The sequence below is a fragment of the Pezoporus flaviventris genome, unplaced genomic scaffold, assembly GCF_033815535.1.
Source record: "Pezoporus flaviventris isolate CSIRO_AGI_PZ_B2104156 unplaced genomic scaffold, CSIRO_AGI_Pfla_v1 ptg000095l, whole genome shotgun sequence".
Taxonomy (NCBI): Eukaryota; Metazoa; Chordata; class Aves; order Psittaciformes; family Psittacidae; genus Pezoporus; species Pezoporus flaviventris.
The window spans coordinates 471,481-492,758 of NW_026892643.1; the positions used below are offsets into that span (position 1 = coordinate 471,481).

Below are 21,278 nucleotides of genomic sequence, written 5' to 3' on the forward strand. Positions count from 1 at the left end.
AAAGAACATGTTGCTGGCCTTTGAATGAAAGCAAATCCTCATTAGTTCTGAAACAGTGTATTCACAGGATGTTTTCTCCTGAGCTTCTGTCTCAGTTATAGTGATATAACTGATGTTATAATGTCTCATATTTCCTTTAATTTCAAGTTTTGTTAATTGTTTTTGTTATTTTTCAGACAGCATTATTGAAGCGGCAGAGTCGATACGTTCGTTCAACAGTTCCTGAAAACGCAGAGAAGGAAGCTCAAAGCTTATTTGTAACTGAGGTAATACTGGAATAGCACTTGGCTCTGTGTAATAACAATATTACACCTGAATTGTTTTTCTTCTACTTCACTTACCATTTAAGACACAGGGAAAAAAACCCTGAAAAATAATTAAATATTTATTACTATTTACTTGTCAGTGACTTAAAGGGAAAATTCCCTGGAAAACCTAGTGTTTTTTCTATTGGTGGCTGGAAAAGAAGTATTACAGGATAGCTTTGAAGAATTTTGTTTGTGTTAAGAGTTTTGTTTGTTTGGTTTGTTTGTTGGCTTTTACAGATTCTTCTCCCCCACCTTCTTTATGCTTTTGGCTTTTCCAGATGAACATGTGTGATTTCCATACATAATACTAGGAGCAACAGTGAATCTGGAATGAATCATTGTGACTTGTTTTTCCTGATAAAGTGTTTCACCCCAGTTATTAGTTTGTTTGTAATAATCTTGCACGGTTTGCTGGAACAGAGGTATTCTTAACTGTAACACTTGTAGAGGCCAAAATTCATTTTGGCTGCTCAATCTGTATGATATATGTAGAAGAAACATCTTCAAATCTGAAGTTTCTCACAACTACTTTCTTATGTTGGCACTCTCTTGGTTCTGACTATGATGTGTTTAAAATTTTTGTCTTTTTTATATTACCTACTGGTTTTCTACTGACGTGCTTTAAGCTGGTATCTTAAGATCTAAACCAAGTAAATGTCTTGTCATTCCAAGAAGACTGAAGGAGCTCCAAATAGCTGAATATACCTCAAACCTCAGAGTGATTTATCCGCAATGATACATATCCTTAATACCTGACCTAAACAATTCTAAGATAAATATGAAGAAGGTAAACAAGGAGGGAGGAGTGTTGTTGGTAATTCATACAGTTTAATGAGTTTCTGTAGAAACAATAGCTTGGCAAATACTGATTTTTGTATTTTGAAATATAAAGAAAATATTTTGAATTAGTAGATATTATGTTTGTGTACAAGTAAGTCTATTCATGTAACATATAAACTTTTGTACTATATGGTTTCTGGCAGCAGGCGTTGTCAGTTTTATCTTACTTCAGTCAAAGCCAAGATAAATTAGTACTTTTATGTTGTAGCAATACGGGTGAAGTAAAATGGTATTTCCTGTGATCTGGACCAGAGAGTAATGACATAATTGCTTTTCAACAGCTGCAACCGTGCAGTGTGAATTTAAATATTAATTTAATTGCACTAGAGGTATCAATATAAGGGAAAGATCTTTTTAGTTTCTCTGTACCAGTACACATGGAATGGAGTATTTTATTTTGATAAGGTATCTCTGTATGTCATTGCTGAGTTTCTAAAGGCTCAGTCATGTTTTCAGCTTCAGCGAAATGCTACTTCAACTTTTCAGAAAAATGAAGATGGTTAATCCAGATGAGTGTATTCACCATTTTCTGGTTTTATAGTATACACATCTAGCAGATGTTAACATCCTACTGAAATATAACATTTGTTGCAAAAAGCTGTATTGCACTAGACTATTGCAAAAGAAGGGAAGTATACAGAACTTTCAGAGATCGACATTTAACCATTGTAGTTCATAAAAAGCCATATCTCAAGAGGGGTTTTGTGCGTGTAGGGAATGCTCTTCCAAATAATATTGGTATTTGGTTTTCATTAAAACAGTGCATTAAAACCTACAATTCGGACTGGCATGTTGTTAACTATAGATACGAAGATTACTCAGGAGAGTTTCGACAGCTACCAAAGTAAGTACGTTATTTAGTGGTATAATAAAGATTCTGCATTTGTGAAGAAACTTTAACTGTGTTTAATATAAATGTATTTATAACAGAAATGTGTGAATACATGTAATATGTATCTTAAAGTATGTTATATCGGTGTTTAGTAGTCTGTAGAGATGATGAAGATTTTTTGGATAGAATTAATATTAATGAACTTTAAAGTGTAAAATCTTGTTAAACCATTTTCTGGAAAGATACTGTAATAATAAATACTGCCTTATTAATAGAGAGGTCAAACCAAGAAATTGTATGGTTGACAATGTGAAATGTAAACATGAAAACTAAAACAAGCTAATGTTTAGATGAAGCTAAAATGGCGATATCCTGTTTTTGTAGCTTCAAAGGCAGCTTTTGGAACTCCTTCTAGGAGGTTAGGGAATAGAACCTAACTGAGATGGTTAGAGCAAGTGTATGAACTAGTGCAGATTTTCACAGGATGATTCAAAGCAAAGCCTAATTTACATCTTTTACAGACTTTCTAAGCCATCTGCTAGAGAAATCTTTTCCAACATTTTAAAAATTTCATAGTGAGATTATAGAGATTGGACCCTTAACTTGAAATATCTGGGAGCAGATGAATACTCTGAATCCCACAACTCTGGAATATCTGTATCTTCCCTACCTATTCCCCTGCATCTGTCAGTTAAGAAATAGCTTTCTTTCCCTATGAAAAGTGCTGATATACTCACAGGTTTTGTAAAAATCAGTACAAGGTTTTTATTACCAGAACAGAAATCATGATAGTCAGTAGAAATTTAAGTAAACACTTTGTTCTAAAAAGAGCCAATGGTTCCCGGTATGAATTGTTGCTCCTAAGATGCTAGGAGTGCAGTAAATGAGAAGGTAATAGGTTCTCTTGAGATACACAGAAGGACAGTGAGAAGCAGAACAATAGAAAGACTCTGGGCAAATGTGCAAATTAGGAAAATTGCTGGCAAAGAAAGGCATTTCATGAAAAATACATGCTTTTACTCAGTTATTTGTGTGCTTTTTCCCCTTCAATTAAGATAAGAAGTTCTTTTTTTTTTAATAGCTGTAAGGTATTTAACATCACAAAATTTCTAGTATTTTAGAAGCTTTTTCTTTCCTAGTAAAGGGACAAAATCGGAGAAGCTTCCAGTTCATTTATATGAAGTGGATGAAGAAGCAGATAAAGATGAGGTGAGATAACAGTAATTCCTTACTTTCTCTTGCTTTCAGTAAAGAATGTTGGGTAAGGAGAGGTTACAAATTGGGATAAGTTTTGATATCAGTAAGTGAAAACAGAGATTAGCTTGAACAGCAAATACGGTTATTTTACTTCTCTCCTTTCTCCTTGTATTCTTGAGATCTGTCATGTGAGTAGAACAAGTTTTGGCAGATGGTGAAATTGAAGTTTTAGTACTTGATAAAAAATAGCTTTCATAAAATCTGTCATGTTTTACACTGCTTTTGTGTAGATGGGCATATAGATAGAAATGTTTCATGCAGTTTAATCACGAAGATGACTAAAATTGTAGGTCAGTCTGTTCCAGCATGACAGTACACACACTTAAGCATATGTGACAATAGGATACAGTCACAAATTAGCTTGTCACAAATTTGAGTATAGGATAAAAGATCCATCATGGAAACAAAAGGTATAGTAATTGAATAAAACTCTAAGGTATTTTCTTTTTTGTCATTGGCTTAGGGAAACCAGAAATCATAGCCTCAAGCAATTTTCAAGTATGTTTCCAGTGTCAAAGACCTTTTTCAGTAACTGCTTCTGTTATTTTTGTGATTTAATTAATTTTTACCACACCCTGTTTCAAAACGGAGTGTTTGAATGCCAGTGTTTTCTTTTCTTACAAGTACTTGAACTCTTGCATCACAGAAAAGAATTAAAACAAAAAAACAACTTTTTTTTTTGTGTGGTTTTCACCTTTTGACAAGTTACTTTGCTTCTGAGGCACTGCTGCATATGAAATAGAAGTTTGTTACAAGTTTTCCTGGATTAAATGTGGAAAAGTAGTTTAGGGAGTGCATCTGAGTAGGTAGATTCCTGAACAGATAATCTTAGGATACTGTTTCTTCAGCACTATTATTAAACTGCACTGTGATATTCAAACAAATAATTTGACGCATCTGTATCCACATCTTCCTATTTGTAAGATGGGAATAATTCTGATTTCTATTACGCTGAAATTAAAAAGACTTGTCATTACTTAGTGTGACAACAATGTTTTAGAAAGCAGTTAAGCATCAGAAAAGAAGGTGATACGATAGACTAGGATTGGTCTAGGAAAAAGACTTATGGGTAGAGTTAGTTAAACACTGAAAAACTGTAGCTTGCCTATTACCAGGTGCTGTGTGTTTTACTAGGAAGTATAAATGGAGAGGACTTCCTGTTTCCTTCTACCCAGTTTCCTGTTAGAGCAGGCAGGACTGTGATATCTTTCAGAGATACAGTCACTGAAGAAGAGGTTTGCTGCTCTTTGAGGAACTTAAAATATAAGACAAAAGCATGTTAGGAAAAAATGGGAGCTTATTGGGAATAGGGAGCATACATACCACATAAATCCTTTCCTCAAGGGAAGCATTAATGCAAGAGGTCTTTCTTTCAAACATCAACATTTTTGTATGCCAAAAAGCATACATGCAAATCTTACACTAAAAGTTGTTTGGTCTTCATTTTGTTTAGCTTTTATTTCTGGTGGGTTTTTTTGTTTCTTTGGCTTTGTTTGTTGTTTTTGTTTTTTTTTTTGGTAAGAAAGCTGGTTTGTTAAGAGAATGATAGAAAACAAAAAGCTACAAGTGATTAAAAATTGAAGGAAAACCGGATAAAGATTAGTTTAATCTTGCATTGTTAAAAAAGGAGAGAATTACCTTTCCAAACCTAATTGGGGCTATCAGACCATCAGGTTGATGTTTGTAAATGGAATTTTTAACTCAGCCTGGTGTATGGTATCAAGATATGGAATTGTTTTTGTTGAAACAGTCGCTGTTGAAGTAAATTTTGGAGCTGAGTTTGTGGGAAAGATCATTAAAAAAAGTGAAACACAGTGTGCAGCAGTAAAAATAAAAGTGAGGAAATTAACTTAGCAGTTGGAAACAGGAAATATGTTTTCAATGTAAAATTTGTATGTTAACAACTGGGTTCTGGGTTCCTTTGTATTAACAGATGGTCAGCTGGAAATGTTCAGTAGTTTTTTGGCTCTGTAGGCAGGAATTCTGCCTGAGAGAAAGAAACGGTGTAACTAGAGACACTCAAATGGCAATCAGATTTTTTGTTAGAAAACCACATGCAGCTCAACATAGTTGGGAAACAGTTCACTTCCAAGACGTAGGGTTGGGAAAAAGAGCCTTAATAGAGCTAAATCTTAATATTTGTTAACACAGGTAACGAAGGAATTCTTGTCAGGTGATCCTATGTATGGTTTGTGAAACTACAGAAAAGCATTGGTTGTTTCGTGCCAAGTTTTGATGATAACTCATCATCTACTCATCATCTTCCACTCATAAAGGTGGTTCTAAGCCATCCTTTCCTTGGGGATAACTCCCACCAGCAGAGTTGGAGAATCATAGTTGGAAATCCAGTGTGTTAAGTTGCTGTCTGTGTATACTGTATAGGGAAAAATGTTGTCTAGTTAACAGAGCAGGGATGGGGGCTAATGACTTGAAAATGTGAAGCAAGTAGACTGTATTGTTTGGACAGCAAGACTCACTGGGGCATGTGAAAATTTAGTATTTCTGCTCTTGTGCTTCTGGGGCATTATGTCAGATTCTCTGATAGTTGGTGACCATGTCATCCTTACTGGGCCTAACTTCCACAGTATCAAGCTGACTAGAATTTTGTAGGGAACAGATTGTTGCAGCTTTGGCCTTCTGTTTGCAGTTTTTGGAAGTTCACATGTGCATATGAATATGCAAGCTAGACAGACTAAATAGGCTGTAGGTAAACTAAGTAGTAACTTTTTACAGAATGTTCCTTGAATTAGTTCCAGAAACTTATTCATATTATTGAAAAATTTGGTTTTAATGTTCAGTTGTTGAACTAATGACTCTGTCCCCCACCATGTAATCATTTTTTGTTGTATGATCTCTTAATAGCTGAGAAAAGGAGTTATAAAAAGTAGTTGAGGCACTTGAAGAAGTTTTTTGGTTTTGTCTTCGACTGGATACCCAGCTAATTTTGAATGTTTGGATAATAATTCATCAGGAATATTTCTACTCTAGATGGTTGAAAATCTTCCCACATGTTTAATTCATTAAGGGTGTTTTTTGTGTCAAAATGGGTTACATCAACTGAAAACAATGGTAAAGGCAGTTTGGTACTATTCTAAAACATTACTTGAACTGAGGACTTAATGCTTATTCTTTGGCACTTACAAGTTTGACATTTTGTTTAGTTTTGATAGTAGAGTACTGCTTTTTGGTAGTTGTTAACATCCTATGGGTATTGATACAGATACTGAGTTCCACCAGCTTGGCATATGGAAGTGGTATGCCGGCAGTGCCAGTGGGTGTGATGCATGATGCATGCATTGGATCTGCTGTTTGTGAACTTGCCATTACTACCAAGTTTGGTCTTGCTCTCTATAGAAAGCTTTGATTCTGATCTATAAAATGGCAGCTACAATTGAAGAATTCAGGACTTAGTTCTCTGTAACTTCCTAAGTAATGTTGAAATAATGCATATAAAGCAAAACGGTTTGAGAAATCTCGATTGAAATTTTGGATAAGCGTAAGTTTACATTGTTCTTTTTGGTAATAGAAATTGGTAAAAAGTCTTGTACTGGAAGGTTAGAATATATGAAAAAATTAAAGAGTAAATGTAATAAATATTTTGAGTTTTTCCACTTTCTGCTGTTTCAGTGGGATTTATCTTGACTAGTATTCAGCTGTCTAGAAAGTGGATCATTCTGCTAGCCATAGAGAAAGTCTATATAAGTGGCCGGGTTACCTATTAAAGCTTAGATGAAGTCAGTCTCATCCCTGATTTTAAAATAAAATAATCAGAATTGCAAAGCTATAGAATTTCAGCAGGGATAATAGTACATTATTGTCACTAAATTATGAGCATAGCTATTCCGTCTTTTAAAAATGACTTCTGAAAATTTTGGTAAATACAGCAGTTTCACAGTGTGATGCGAAACTACTCTTCTACCTTCCCCCCCCATCTTCCCCCCCATCTTTTTTTATCTGCAGGATGCAGCGTCTCTTGGGTCTCAGAAGGGTGGAATAACAAAACAAGGATGGCTGTACAAAGGCAACATGAATAGTGCAATCAGTGTGACAATGAGAGTAAGTTTAAGCATGTCTTACGTGTGATAAAAACTGAACATTAATATTTACCATACCACTGTGCCTTTGAGAAGTGAATTTTATGTGGATTACTTCTATAAAAAATAATAGTGTGGGATGAGAGAGGGAAGCTTGTATGTAATTTATATTTGTGAGATCTTAGTTTTCTTTTACTCAAATTAAAAAAAGAAAATGTAGCTGGTGGGAGAAGTCCAGTGTTTTAAAGATTATTTTTTTTTTTTAACCTGGACCCTGTTTTGTTATTAATCAAAATAACTTGCCCAGGGAAGTTGTGAATGCCATGTCCCTAGCGGTGTTCAAGGCCAGGTTGGACAGAGCCTTGGGTGACATGGTTTAGTGGGAGGTGTCCCTGCCCATGGCAGGGGGGTTGGAACTTGATGATCTTAAGGTCCTTTCCAACCCTAACTATTCCATGATTCTATGAAAAGGGACTATGTAATATGAGGTTTTATTTGTATTGCTTCTTTACTTAGAAACAAACAAGTTATTTTCATGGTTATCTCAACAAATATCTAATATTGTAGAGTTAGTTTTCAGTGGGTCAAAAATTCATTCACTACAATGTTGCTGCAGGTTTTTAATTTAGTTTTTTCATTTGTTATAACTAATGATTTCTGATTTATTTTCTGAGGATACCGAATAGACTATGTGTAAATAAAAGCTTTTTCTTAAAACGTATTATGTAAATAGCACTTAAAGTTTTTGTAATGTGAAGCTGATTAATACCAGTGTTGTAATTGTTTTTCTTTCCTCCTTTCTTTTCACAAGTCATTTAAAAGAAGATTTTTCCACTTAATCCAACTTGGTGATGGATCCTATAACCTCAATTTCTACAAAGATGAAAAAATATCAAAAGAACCTAAAGGATCAATATTTCTAGACTCATGCATGGGGGTGGTTCAGGTAATTATAATTTTTCTGCCTGTTCTCTGGTTAATTCTGGTTTTGATAGAGAAGGATTTTTTCAAAAAGACAGGTAACTTGTGTCAGACAAGTATCTACTCAGCAGAGGAACAATTAAGACACTGCATTTTGCAGAAACAGTGAATGAGTCTTTAAATGGCAGGAGGCTGAGTTTTAAAAATCTTTCTGAAAAGGAGAGAAATTACTGATTGATTTCAAGTATTTATCAAAAATATCAAACGAAGTATTAAGGCGAACACACGCAAATCCCCAGTCTTAAATCAGGACAGTTAACAACAGCATAAAATTAAAGTTTGTTTCTGTTACATTTTGTGCTTACATGAGCTGTAAAATGTTTTGCATAGCTTCTTGTGTGGGATTTTTGTTGTGGGAATTGTATCAAATTCAGTCACCCTTCCAGATGCTTTCATTTGACCTTTATAACGCTGCTTTTATGTGCTTTTCTTTATTTTAAAAAGTTGAAGGCTTTGGTGAAATGTTTGTCAGTAGCAAGTGCCAAAGAAAAGATTATTTTTCTTTCCTTGTGATTCTGTTGTGTATTTACAGTACAGCATGTAACTCTTCTGTGAGGCATAGCATACCTGGAAAAAACTCCTGGGCTTTAGGGGTTTGTTAACATGGGTACTTTAATGAAAATGTATTTCTTGTGTAATAGTGGGGGTTTCTTTTTAGTATTAAGTTGTTTGAAGATTTATGCAGAGAGATACAACAGCCTTACAGAGGTTTATTTTTTTCCAAATATTGCAATAATGTTTTCAGATACACATTTAATAGATACTTTGCATGGAAGGTCTTTAACTGTAATAAATTCAGTCATATTGCAAGTTCTACATGCAGATTTACACAGATTGTTTCGCCCTAGGTGTACAATTCTGGCTAAGTTTGGTTTGTCTTTTTAGAACAAACCAACAAAAAGTGTTGTAGACTTCGTCTTGCACTTAATATGTCTCTTTCCTTTTGTTCGTCAGCTTCCTTTGCTTTAGTGCCCTTCTCTTTGCTAATATGTACTGTCCATCTTCCGGCCCCTTTTGTTTCCCACTTAGGTAGTGGCTTGTTTCTGGTTCTCAGCCTGTGGCTCTGTTACAGACCATTGTGGGCAGACACTACAACATTAGTTTACATCATCAGAAAACACTGAGATTTTCAGAAGTTACAAATCAAAGAGAGGCACTGCAAGAGAACTGGACGAGAACAAGCCCAGACACCAGTATACACAGGGCAGGCCACCCAGCTGGAAAGCAGCTGGCAGAAAAAGATCTGCAGATCATGGTGGACTCCAAGTTGACCATGAGCCAGTGATGTGCTTGCTGTAAAGAAGGCTAATGATGTCCCAGGCTCCATAAGGCGGTGGTGTCAGCAGGTTGAGGGAGGGGATCCTTCTCCTCTGAACAGCTGTAAAGCACTGGTTGAGGCCACACTGGAGTCCTGTGTCCAGTTCTGGGCACCTCAGTAAGAGGGAGACATGGGCATGCTAGAGAAAGTCCAGCAAAGGGCTATGAGGATGATGGAGGATGGAGCATCATTCCTATGAGGAGGGGCTGGTTTGGCTTTTTTGGGTTGTTTTGTTTTAATACTGAAGCATATTGAGACTTTTCTGCATCACAGAGAAGTGCAGTCACATAATAATATGCAGTGTCTGCATCACATATACAGTCATATATAGTGGCATAATTGCTCTAATTCAGTGATTTGTACAAACTGACAAGTGTGAGTGATATCTACCACCTGTGTCAAGGTTTTATATTGTTGAAAGCTAAAGGTTACTGTTCTTGAGAGTTTTCATTTACTGCCTTAGATCTGGAGTCCATACATTTATTTGTATCCTTCTTACGAAACCCATCTTTGGTAGAAAGCTGACTGTTTTGCCAACGGTAGTTTGTCTGTTAATTGAAAAATCTGAGCTACAGTGAAACTAAAACGTAATTTGGCATTTAACTTAAAACAAACAAAAAAATCCCCTGACCATCAAGTCTGTCTTGTTGTTTATTTTAATGTTTATTTAATGAATTACCATTTTTAAGAATTAAAATTATGATAATATAGAATTTTCATTTAAGGTTTGTGAATTCATTCCCAGACACTTGAGTCAAGCTAGGTAGCATTTAAAGCCTTGATTTAAATTGTGCAAAAAGGATGACAGTAATGGTTGAGGAACATAGGAGGACTTATTCACAACTTCATGCATATTTTAAAGACTGATAGTATCAGGGCATTCAGGGTTGAAGTTGGTTACAATTAACCTTTGGCAGAAAATCCCAGCAAGGAAATGATTCTTACTCAAATGTTAATAGTTTAATGCTTTTCTTAATCAGTAGTTTTTAGCTTCATTTCTCTATGAGTACATGAAGATTTGATATTTGGAAATTAGATATTTTTGTTTTTAAGAATTATTAAAGGCAGAATTAGGATGGGAAACTGAAAAATGTGCTGTTACCTTTCATACTTCCACTTGTTGCAGAGATACAAATAACTTCAAAAGGTGAAATGTCGGAGAGAAAAAAGTGTAATTATAATACACTTTTCAAAATATCAAACTGTATATTTTTGTTAAGAGATCTGCAATACATGTAGCTTTCTTTGAGAATAGACAGTATATAAAGATATTATAAAGATATTTTATTTTCCTACAGAACAATAAAGTCAGACGTTTCGCATTTGAGCTCAAGATGCAAGACAAGAGTAGTTACCTTTTAGCAGCAGATAGTGAACTTGAAATGGAAGAATGGATAAACACTCTGAACAAAATCCTCCAACTTAACTTTGAGGCTGCAATGCAAGAAAAAAGAAATGGAGAGTCTCATGAAGGTAAGCAGGGTTTCTGGCAGTGCTCATAGTTATGTGACAGCATTTACGTGCATGCATTTGAAAAGAAAGGCTTCATAGCAGCTAAATGTTTTTGTTTTCTTTGATCATAAAAATTATAGGCCTTTTCGCTGTCTGTTTGAACTAATTAGAGTTTTGACCTTTTGCCATTAAAATAACACTGTTCTATATTGATTCCCATTGAATTAAGTCCAGAAGATAACGAGACTGATCAGAAGTCTAGAAAATTGAACTCACAATGAAAAATCAGGACTGAGTTTAAGGAAAAGAGAAAATTTATAAGGCACTTGCTTTGAAACATGTAACATGCTGCTCAAAACGGAATAATCTGTTATGTGGTCACTGTAGGTAGAAGAATAAGAAATTGTGGTTGCAATAAGGGGCTTTAAACTTAGATGTAACTCCCTTGACCACAATCTTTTCCCCAAAGTACTGAAATAGATTGTTTGAGTGTTGAGTCTTTTCTGTTGGAGCACTTTAAGAATGGGTACAGCAGCTATCTGTAAGGAATGTGATGTTGGTATAGGTTGGTGGCAAAAGGGTAGTCCAGTATTCCTCTTGTACATTTTTCCTCTTGACAGTGGATGGGGAGGGCAGCTGGTACAAAACCAAGTGTATCCAGAAGAACCTGAGAGATGTTATAGAAGGTTGTTCTGCTTATAAATAGCACAGTGTACCAAAAGGAGTCATTAGAGTTTAAAATGTGATACCACAGTCTTAGGCTAAGATTGCTGGAATTCAACAAGATGTTTGAAACAAAAGCAGATTGGAAAAAGAGAAGCCTGTAGCTCTGTGAAAGACATTTTAGTCAGCGGTCCCCAACTGACCTTAGAACCGTAAGATGCTTATAGCTACCTGAATAGTTGCTTTGTAAGTCCAGTAAATCCAGGAGGGTAGAGCTGGGGACCTAAGGAATAGAGGGAACTTGTTTTGAAATCACGTTACAATGCATAGTGGAAAGAGTAATGTAAATTTGTGCATTGAGTATTCCCTTCCCCCAGAAAGATATCAAAATTAATATTAAAGCTGTTTTTTAGGTAAGATTCAAAATAGCTGCTACTTTACCAATTTATGTAACTGGTTACATCCTCCAAGAAGTCACTGTGTCAGAGTTAAGTGATGGAGTTGTCTACAACCCGTTTATGTTAAGCATTGTCAATTTTTGAGGGGGTAGGGGTTAAAAAAAAAAAAATCAGAAATACTTTTTGCTACAGAGTCTTGTGAGTAGTTTGGGGGGTTTATTTTTTTTAATGTGTTTTTATTTCAGATGATGAACAAAGCAAACTGGAAAGCTCATCAAGTAGTTTTGATAACTACTATCCTGAAATTGCCAAGGTAATATATACTGTAAATATCAACTCAGGATATAAAGTACTGAACATAAGTTAAGATATATGAACTTTCAATAAAGGTAAGGTATTGGCTTCTAGCTACCAGTCAGTTTGTGGCGCTTTGAAAGCTTAGAAGCTTTTTTGTGTATAGATGTGGTTATTGAGCTCCTTCATTTTCTGCTTTTAGAGGCAAACTAGCTACTGTCTTAAAGTTGCTTATATAAATCTTGACATGATGTTTAAAAGCAGCATGGTTTATATTTTATTAGTTTATTGTATTTTGCATCTTTTATATTGTTTTATTGCATGCAGGTAAGTGCTAAAGTATTTCTATAGAAATGTAGTTAATACTAAAGTCAGGTTTTATTGTCAAAGTCCAGCAGAGTTTAATAGCATCTTAATAGAGATGATTCTATCTATTACAATAGCTGACATATCAAAAGATCCAGTCAGAATAGATAGTCAGACTTTTAGCACCCAAATTGGTTGGCTGACTTAATTCTTTCTGTGACTGTTTTGTAATCAATTTAGCACATGTACACAAAAGCTATTATGTGATAATGTAACTTCCAGAATTTGGAAATTAATTGGGATTGTGGTGCATGCAATCAAGTTTTCCTTGTAAGTATGCTGTTTGATGCTTAAAGCTCTTCCACGAGGCTATGAAAATTTATTTCAGAAACAAATGTAAAATTGGATGCTCTTATTGTATGGAATATTTTTCTTTCTTTATAGCCAGAGTTTTGCAATGCTTAGGTTCCATATGACTTCCAGAGGGGAATTTTATTTAGGGCTGCAGCACCTGCATATGGTTTTAGTACTACAACTGCTGCTTCCTGTTTCTGTAACCTTCTGGTCAAGAGGTTGTGGGTCATCTCTTCAAGCTGGGTATTTTTCTAGCATGTTATTTTTCTCAGCTCTTTAAGCACTGGCTTTTTTAATTCCATGGTTAGAACCCATTTAAATTTCTGTTTCCTTCAAAATAACTTTTTTTGTTTTCCCATTCTATTTCATCATTACTAAATACTACCTTTCAAAATAATGTGTTTTTGTAGCCTTTTTTCCTTGTGAAGTACAGGGGAAAAATCTGCCCATTTACATTAGTACACTGTGCCTTTACTTGATTACTTTATATAAATGCTGTTTATGAGGATTTTTTCATCCTCTGTTCTTTCTTGCACTGGCTTTTCAGCTGTAGTTTGGGTTTGGTTCTTTTTTCCCCAGTGGAAGACTTGCAAGTCACTGAGCCTTCTTTTAGAAGAGTTTATAGCTGCTGTATTATTTTTCTTGGTTCTAGAAGGAGATTTTCACAATAGCTGATCTCATATCCGTATGAGGAGAGAGAAATTCCTTCAGGGGTGATTGTAGAGCACCTGACAATAGGGGAAAAAACAGTCTTCCTAGGAAAGGTTTAACCCTTGTTGAGTACATCTCCAGGCCTTCATTTTTCTATCAACCACTGTTAGTTTATAACATAAACTAAATAAGATGGTATTGTGCTCTTCAGTGCACAGATGTGCACACATATATATATCTGTCTGTCCTGCCTGCTTCATGTTTCTTATATCTGTAACTTACTATAACTTAAGTACCAAGAATGACTGCAGGAGTTTTGATGGTCTGTTGGTTGTTTGGGTATTTTGTCAATCTTCAGAGAAAAACAAACTAGACCTCTATCTTGTATAACTATGTGACTGTCATGATAAGCATGCTCACGTACCTCCTTAACCATTATGAGTCCAAGTATTCCTTGAGGTAGGAAAACATGCCTGTTTTTCAGATGAGGAAATGGAATTATAGTCACTGCTGTGCTATAGACAGGGTTGATGACTGCATACATTTTAAGTTCTTGACTTCTGACCGACTGCCCGTGCATATTCTTGTCGTCTCTTTAGCTCATAAACCACTATCTAAAACTATTCAAGATGCTTTAGCTGAAACAGTTTCTGCATTGTTCTTATGACAAGTTCATCTTCCTCTTCCGTTCTTGCCAACGACCATTCCCTTTCTAAAACATGCATGCAACCTTCTTGCCATCTTTAAACTTCTTCACAATTTAGTCCTGTATTTCTCAATCATACTGGCTGTTGAACAAGCAAAGTCTTGTCAATACTCTTACTGGTATCGAGTATCTGGGTCATGTCTTTCACAACAACTCATGGTCTTTTCTCCTGTATTAAAGATAACAAAGTAAAATAAATGAAATCCATTAAGGCATCTGTACTCAAAATCACACCTCAGAAGTTTCTCTTTGTAATACATCCTTTAAGTCAAATAAAATACATTTTTTTTCTTTTAATAATACTATTAACCTAAAATAGAATTTGGAGCTCTTAAGAGTTGATTTTGGTTTGGTTTGTTTTTTTTCTTTTTTTCTTGAGTTATGGGAGTTTCTTTAGCCTCCAGATGTAGAGAGTAGATCACTACCCGCCGATGGTCAATGATGAGAATTTTGGGTTGGTAACTTCTTTTAACGCATACAGGCTGATCCAAAAATAGACAGCTGTCTGTAATGTAATACTTTGTATCCCTGTTTAGCCAGCTACTGCTTTGGGAATGGCAACTCTCCTACCTGGGTAATTTTGGTGCATCTATTATGTCTATTTGTCATGTTCTGTGACTTTAAAAATCATAGAATACTGTTTAAATTCTACTTTTTTCTTTCCAAAAGTAATATGTGTGTAACATCAGTTTTCACATCCTGTTTTGTTCCATTTTACTTTTGGTGTACTATTAATAGGTAGGTGTCAACAGATCACAGGCAGGATCAGTGTACATTCTACTCTGCTAAGTAACTTTTAGGTGTGAGGGGTTTAACTTTTGGAAGTTTCAGGGGTTTCCATCTACCTGCAGAAAAATGCTTCGTTGGCAGTAGAGTTCAAGAAAAGAAAAAGGAAAAAAAAAAAAGAGCTATGATGGTGTTCCTTAATTTAGGTGTCCTGTTGTTTCCTGAGCAATCTCATGGTCTCAGGATAGCTCTGAGCATCAGCCTACATTCATACTTCTTTTAAAGTAATGTTATGAAAGTTACTATTTAAGGAGGCAAAGTGCTATATGAGCTATACTGGAGTGTACCTCCCATAAGCTTGGAAGGTTACATGTCGCTGATGTAAGTTTTTGTATTTCTAGGCTTGGAAATGCTTTTAGAGGAGGGGAGTCTTCTTTCACATTTTACTTGGACCTGATACAGCAATTTAAATTGAGCTGAGTTAGGGAGAGAAGAATGCATGAATCAGAAACATGTAGAGCTTTGAACATCGCAGAAAAAGGAATGAAATTGCAAGTTGCTTTAAAATAGTGTGATACTAAGGGTTGGTTTTTTTTTTCTAATTTTGAACAGAGTACCAGAGAAGCAGAAATCAAGTTGAAAAGTGAAAGCAGGGTAAAACTTTTTGCCTTGGATCCAGATGCGCAGGTTAGAGTTTTTACAAAGAAGCATGTTATTTTATTTTATGTTGATCCTTTTGAGATAAAAAACCCTGACCTAAATTTTTCTTTTCTTTTTTTAAAGAAACTTGATTTTTCTGGTATAGAACCAGAAGTGAAGCCATTTGAAGAAAAATTTGGAAAAAAAATTCTTGTGAAGTGTAATGACTTATCTTTTAATTTGCAAAGCTGTGTTGCAGAAAATGAAGAAGGACCAACAACAAATGTAAATAATTCACCTAATTATTTTTTGTTAACATGATAATGAATGTCTTAATATTGTGTTGGCAATATTCTTAATGGCAGGAATTCCTTGCTGTGATTGAGAAACTTACACTGTGGGCTTTTTTCTGCTCCTTTATAATAAGAATAAGAACCTAAATCCAATGAGAAGTAACTTGGCTACTAATCTTTACATTGTGTTGTAGAAGGTGGAACTTTTCTTTTACTATCTTTTTACATGCTGACAGTAGAGTGATGGACATCTATACTCATCTTCCTTTCATGCACTTGTTATTCATACAAATGTTACTCATCTTCCCTTCATATACTTTTTACAGTAATGTCGGATGCCAGCAATGACACTTGATTCTTCTTTTTAATGTGTAGGTAGAACCTTTCTTTGTCACATTATCATTATTTGATATTAAAAACAACCGGAAGATTTCAGCAGATTTCCATGTTGATTTGAACCATGCCTCAGTAAGGCACATGATACCCAATGCATCTCAACAGATGATGAATGGCAGTGGTGATAGCATACATGGAATTCAAGACATTCATGAAACTGTATTACAATATCCAAAGCAGGTAAGAATGAGTAACCTAAAAAATTAGCAGGATTTTGGATCCAAGTAGAGAGTTTTCCTACATACTTTGGATGGCTTTCTGTTATGTGATGTAAAATGTGTGTGCGTTTTCTTTTTATTTTTCTCTCTTATTTCTAGGGAATATTCTCAGTCACATGTCCTCATACTGACATTTTCCTTGTGGCTAGAATAGAAAAAGTATTACAAGGAAGTATTACACATTGTGCTGAACCATATATGAAAAGTTCAGATTCTTCAAAGGTATGTTACTTTCTGTGATGTATAAAAAGTGCTGAGGTGGGACAGGTTGATTTCACATCACTAAATATCAACCAAAAGCTTAGTTCTTTTTTAGGAAATTCAGATAACTGGATGATTTGACTTGGTAAGTTGTATTATTACTAGTAACTTATCAATTGAAACATTATAGATAAAGTCTAACATATTATTGTGAAATATTTCTCTAGCTTTTTATAATTGTGATGCAATCGCAATTTTTGTAATGGGTTTAAACAAACTGATTTGACAAAAGAGTATTGGAATTCAAAGTATTGGATGTTAATGTGAAAGTTGAGGTGAAAATTGTTGAACAATGAAACATTCAATATATGTCAGAAATTAACTGTATGTTTCTTAGTTAATTTGTCTTATTTACTGTATTATTGTTGCTGACTTCCTTTGTCTTACTTTTTGGTGACCACAGTTTACCATGTTTTCTGCCCTCTTGTGGGTTGTTTTTCCTTCAGAACTATTGAGATCATTAAGCCTCTATTTTTACGTTTAAGATGCTTGCAGATTTGATGTAACTCCAGATCACTTTTGGAAATAAGCCACTGAAACATCCAAAGTTTGCAGGAGTCCAGGATGACATAACATTTTAATGTTTTCTGAAACATATCTAGAAAAAGCTTTGTCACTTGCTGCTTCTTGTTTGTAGCTGAAGAAAGTTTTAATTGTGTTGATTTACAGTTGTACTTAAATAGTTTGACCAGGATAGCAGGAGAAAAGATTTTTGTAAGCAGTGTAACCTACTATAACATTCTTCCTGTTTACAGCTAGTGAAAGGGAAGAAGGAATGGTCAACTTGCAGTCTCTGCAGAGGAGCAGTGTTCTTTCCTACTGATTTAACGCTGGCTAAGATACACATAAAAGAACTGTATTTTTCTCTTGGTCTTAATATAGATCAGACTAGTGATTTGCTTTTCCAGGAATGCTTGAGATTTTTTTTCAGTTATTGTTGGAAAACAGCAGCTTGGTATTTTAGGGGTCTGTTTTCGAAGTATATGCTGACTGTTACTCAGTTAAAACAATCTTGAACTGAGTAACTGATTTTGGTGGTCTTAGGTCTGAGGTACATGGGAAGGTTAAGTAAGCCCAACTGTTCCCAAAGTTGACTCTGAGTGTTAGACTTCTGTCACTCTACACTACAGGAGTAACCAACAGGAACATCCATGGCTATATTAACTTATGCTGTGCATTTCTGGTATTCATTTGCTTATAATTTTATACAGTTGAACACTTAGTTTGATTTTTTTTTTTTTCCTGCTCTTGTTCTTGGGGATTACAATGTATTAAATTGAAACAACACCGTGGTGCAGCTCTTTAGGCCTCCCCGTACAATGAGCAAGTTCCAGTTCCCTAGAGAATTACAACTATGAACAATAAAAAAAAAATAAAAATGGAAGCAGCAAATTCTATAGCCACAAGATCATTTGTTCTCCCCTTAAACATTGATTATGGTGAATTAGTGATCATTACTTGCCAAGGTTCTATGCTTCTGAGTGACATTTCCCCCTTTTTACAGAGAGTTGGCTCAAACAACACACTAATAAACACAGCTCTTCATAATCTCAACAGTATAGATCAGGGATAATATTCAGGCAGGTTTACTCCATGGGGCTTTTTTGCCTCTGGCAAATAATTTTGCTCTGTGTAGGCATATAAGAAAAGCTGATTTCTGGAAAAGAGAAGGCCATTGCTCTGTCAGGAGGTTCTGCTTTAGATCAAGTGATTTCAGCTCTTGTGTTGAACATCTCACAGTAGTGGGTTTCTAGCTATGTTACACATGTTGGTTCTGTGTAATGGAATTGTTTGTTTGCTTGGAAGTTAGCAAAACGAAAAAATTAAAGTTTTAGTGAAAACAGTGTTGCAACATCCATACATGGAATTGTCCCTGTGATATTCATACAACTCGTCTGCGTGTACATATGATACACGTATTGCAAAGTGTTTTACTCTGCAGGAATGTGTTCTGGTACATAGAGTGGGTGGTGAATAGGGAAGCAAGGGAGAAGGGGGCATTTTTATCTGGAGTCACAATTTATGTTTGAATTTTGCTCTTTTGTGTGGGATTTGTATATAATATTTTTTTCTTGCTTAATTAAATATGTATCATCAGGAGTGTTAGATGGGTTTGTGTTTTCAGCCATGAAATGCTGTGAAATCGGCAGGTCCTGCTTAACCTGACATGAATTGTTAAGAGGTATTTTCGTTTCTTTAGCTCACGTACTTAGGTTTAATCTTCTAAAGAAGATTTTTCCAGTTCATATCAGCGTCAACATGTGGGGTTTTCCATCTGTACTAATGGTACAAAAAAGGTAGCTTTTAAAATGTGGCTATTTCTTATGTTCCTTTCAGGTTGCACAGAAAGTTTTGAAGAACGCTAAGCAGGCATGCCAGAGATTAGGTCAATATAGGATGCCTTTTGCCTGGGCAGCTAGGTAAGGACAGATCTTGCCAAGCTGTATTTTTTCCTGACTTTTCTTTAACATTATTTTCTGCTTCTCACTTTTTGTAAAACTTCACGTGCTGTTTAAATTATTTCTTGTTTTACTTTCAATTAACCAAAGATTTCTGACAATCAAATTTATACTTCAGCTCGGTAATAGGGGAAAAAAGTTATAAACATTAATTGTATTCTTATTCAAACAATTGAATATTGCCAACTGTTTTCTATTGTCAGTATTTTTCATTTTACTATGAATGAAATGGTTCACACTTGATTTGTTATACCAAGCTATTTATATGTTAAAACTCACCTTACAATGACAAGAGTACTAAATGCCTAATATGAAGGATGATGCAGAATGTTCTAATTTGTAGTAAAGAAATTTTCTCAAGTTAATTTCAACACTTTCATAAACTCAGCTGAAAGGAACATTTTCACTTTCAGGACACTGTTTAAAGATGTCTCAGGAACCCTTGACAAAAATGCAAGATTTTCTCCTCTCTTCAGACAAGACAGTAATAAACTTTCAAATGAAGACATGCTGAAATTGTTAGCAGATTTCAGGAAGTAAGTCAAATTTCCCCACTTTAAAAACCAGAACCCTAACAACTCACCTTTTTTGTTACGGTCTTGAACTGGAGCATCTGGTGTTTCGATGGATGTATTTGTATGTTTTTCACTTCAAATATAGAAGTAGTATAAATACTACCAAGACCTCCATTCAAGTTCTGAATCTTTTTTTTGCAGTGTTTGGTGGCTATAAGCAGGACTGAAGTATTATGCCATGTATAACATGTAATAAGCATCATATCCTGAAGTAGCCCTATGTTAGGAGTTATGCTTGCACAATACACTCTTCTGGTTCTCAAAGGAAAACAAGTGTGAACATCATATGTTCACTGACCTTGGACAGAAAATGCTAGCTCTCAGGGAAAGGGATTAAGCCAGTATCCAGTCCACCTTCCTTGGGAGTGCATGTGGCTCGGGGTGCTTAAATAACATTGGTTATTCATTCTTACAAAGTATTCCTAAACACTGCAGCAGTTTGTGTGCAAGGCTTAAGAATCTCCTACTGACAGGTGATCCTATTAACAAATAGTTTTAGTACCCTTTCTTATTAAATAGGATATTGTTGTGGTTTAATGCAGTCAGTAACCCATGCAGCCCACTCGCTCACTCCCCCGCTTTCTCCCCCCCCAGCCCTGCTCCCGGAGGGATGGGGAGGAGCAGCGGGGTGGTCGGGTACAAGTCCATGGCCACGTCCATCATGCCCTGCTGGCGGAGTAACTAAAACCATCAGTGTTATCAGTGCTGTTCCCAAGCCGAAAGTCAAAAACACAGTGCTGCCCCGGCTACTAAGAAGGAGAAAAAATGGCTGCTACTGCTGAACCCAGGACAGTAATAAAATTATGGAGCAGTCTTTGCTGCTTTGCAAAGATATTTCCAATTCTGTTCTAGTACAGTTAGCTGGAGTTTTATTAATATGAATAATTACTAATCGCAAAAAGCCTGGGCTATAGTTTATTTTATTCATGCTTACCAAATCTGACAGGAGATGAGGTTTGTAGCAGGCATTTTAATTCCATTTTAGCAAGCTGGTTAAAGTTTCATTGGAGTTTACATAGCATTGAAATTGCTGTGTACTGATACTCCTTGCCATAAACAGTATTATTGAAATTGAAACTAGTCTAGTAAATTAGCTTGCAACATCACTTTACTTTGTGAATTAAGGAAATGCTTTTGGTTATTTCAGCATCCTGCTTGTGGAATCATGTAGAGTATGTCACAGGAATTTTATTAATAGATTGTAATGTCTAAGGCTTAGCTATTGAAATGAGAATCTAAAGTCCAACTAGAAAAAGTTGTTTGCTTCACAGCATGAGATTGCATTTTGGGAAAATACTGCATCCACTTCCTCTGTAA

The 21,278-nt window shown here is 35.3% G+C and overlaps 1 protein-coding gene across 20 annotated transcripts in view; it reads left to right on the forward strand.

Annotated features, from left to right (window-relative positions):
* The window catches only part of DOCK9 (dedicator of cytokinesis 9), a 114,182-nt gene that overhangs the window by 39,681 nt on the left and 53,223 nt on the right, over positions 1-21,278 (forward strand). For all 20 annotated transcript variants that reach the window (XM_061476273.1, XM_061476280.1, XM_061476284.1 and 17 more), the window contains exons 3-15: positions 177-266; positions 1,910-1,992; positions 3,120-3,189; positions 7,198-7,293; positions 8,083-8,217; positions 10,869-11,043; positions 12,329-12,396; positions 15,733-15,807; positions 15,904-16,044; positions 16,428-16,628; positions 16,766-16,888; positions 19,265-19,347; positions 19,800-19,922. In XM_061476273.1, coding sequence (XP_061332257.1) covers positions 177-266; positions 1,910-1,992; positions 3,120-3,189; positions 7,198-7,293; positions 8,083-8,217; positions 10,869-11,043; positions 12,329-12,396; positions 15,733-15,807; positions 15,904-16,044; positions 16,428-16,628; positions 16,766-16,888; positions 19,265-19,347; positions 19,800-19,922 — 1,463 coding nt within the window. The remainder of the gene's footprint in view (positions 1-176; positions 267-1,909; positions 1,993-3,119; positions 3,190-7,197; positions 7,294-8,082; positions 8,218-10,868; positions 11,044-12,328; positions 12,397-15,732; positions 15,808-15,903; positions 16,045-16,427; positions 16,629-16,765; positions 16,889-19,264; positions 19,348-19,799; positions 19,923-21,278) is intronic.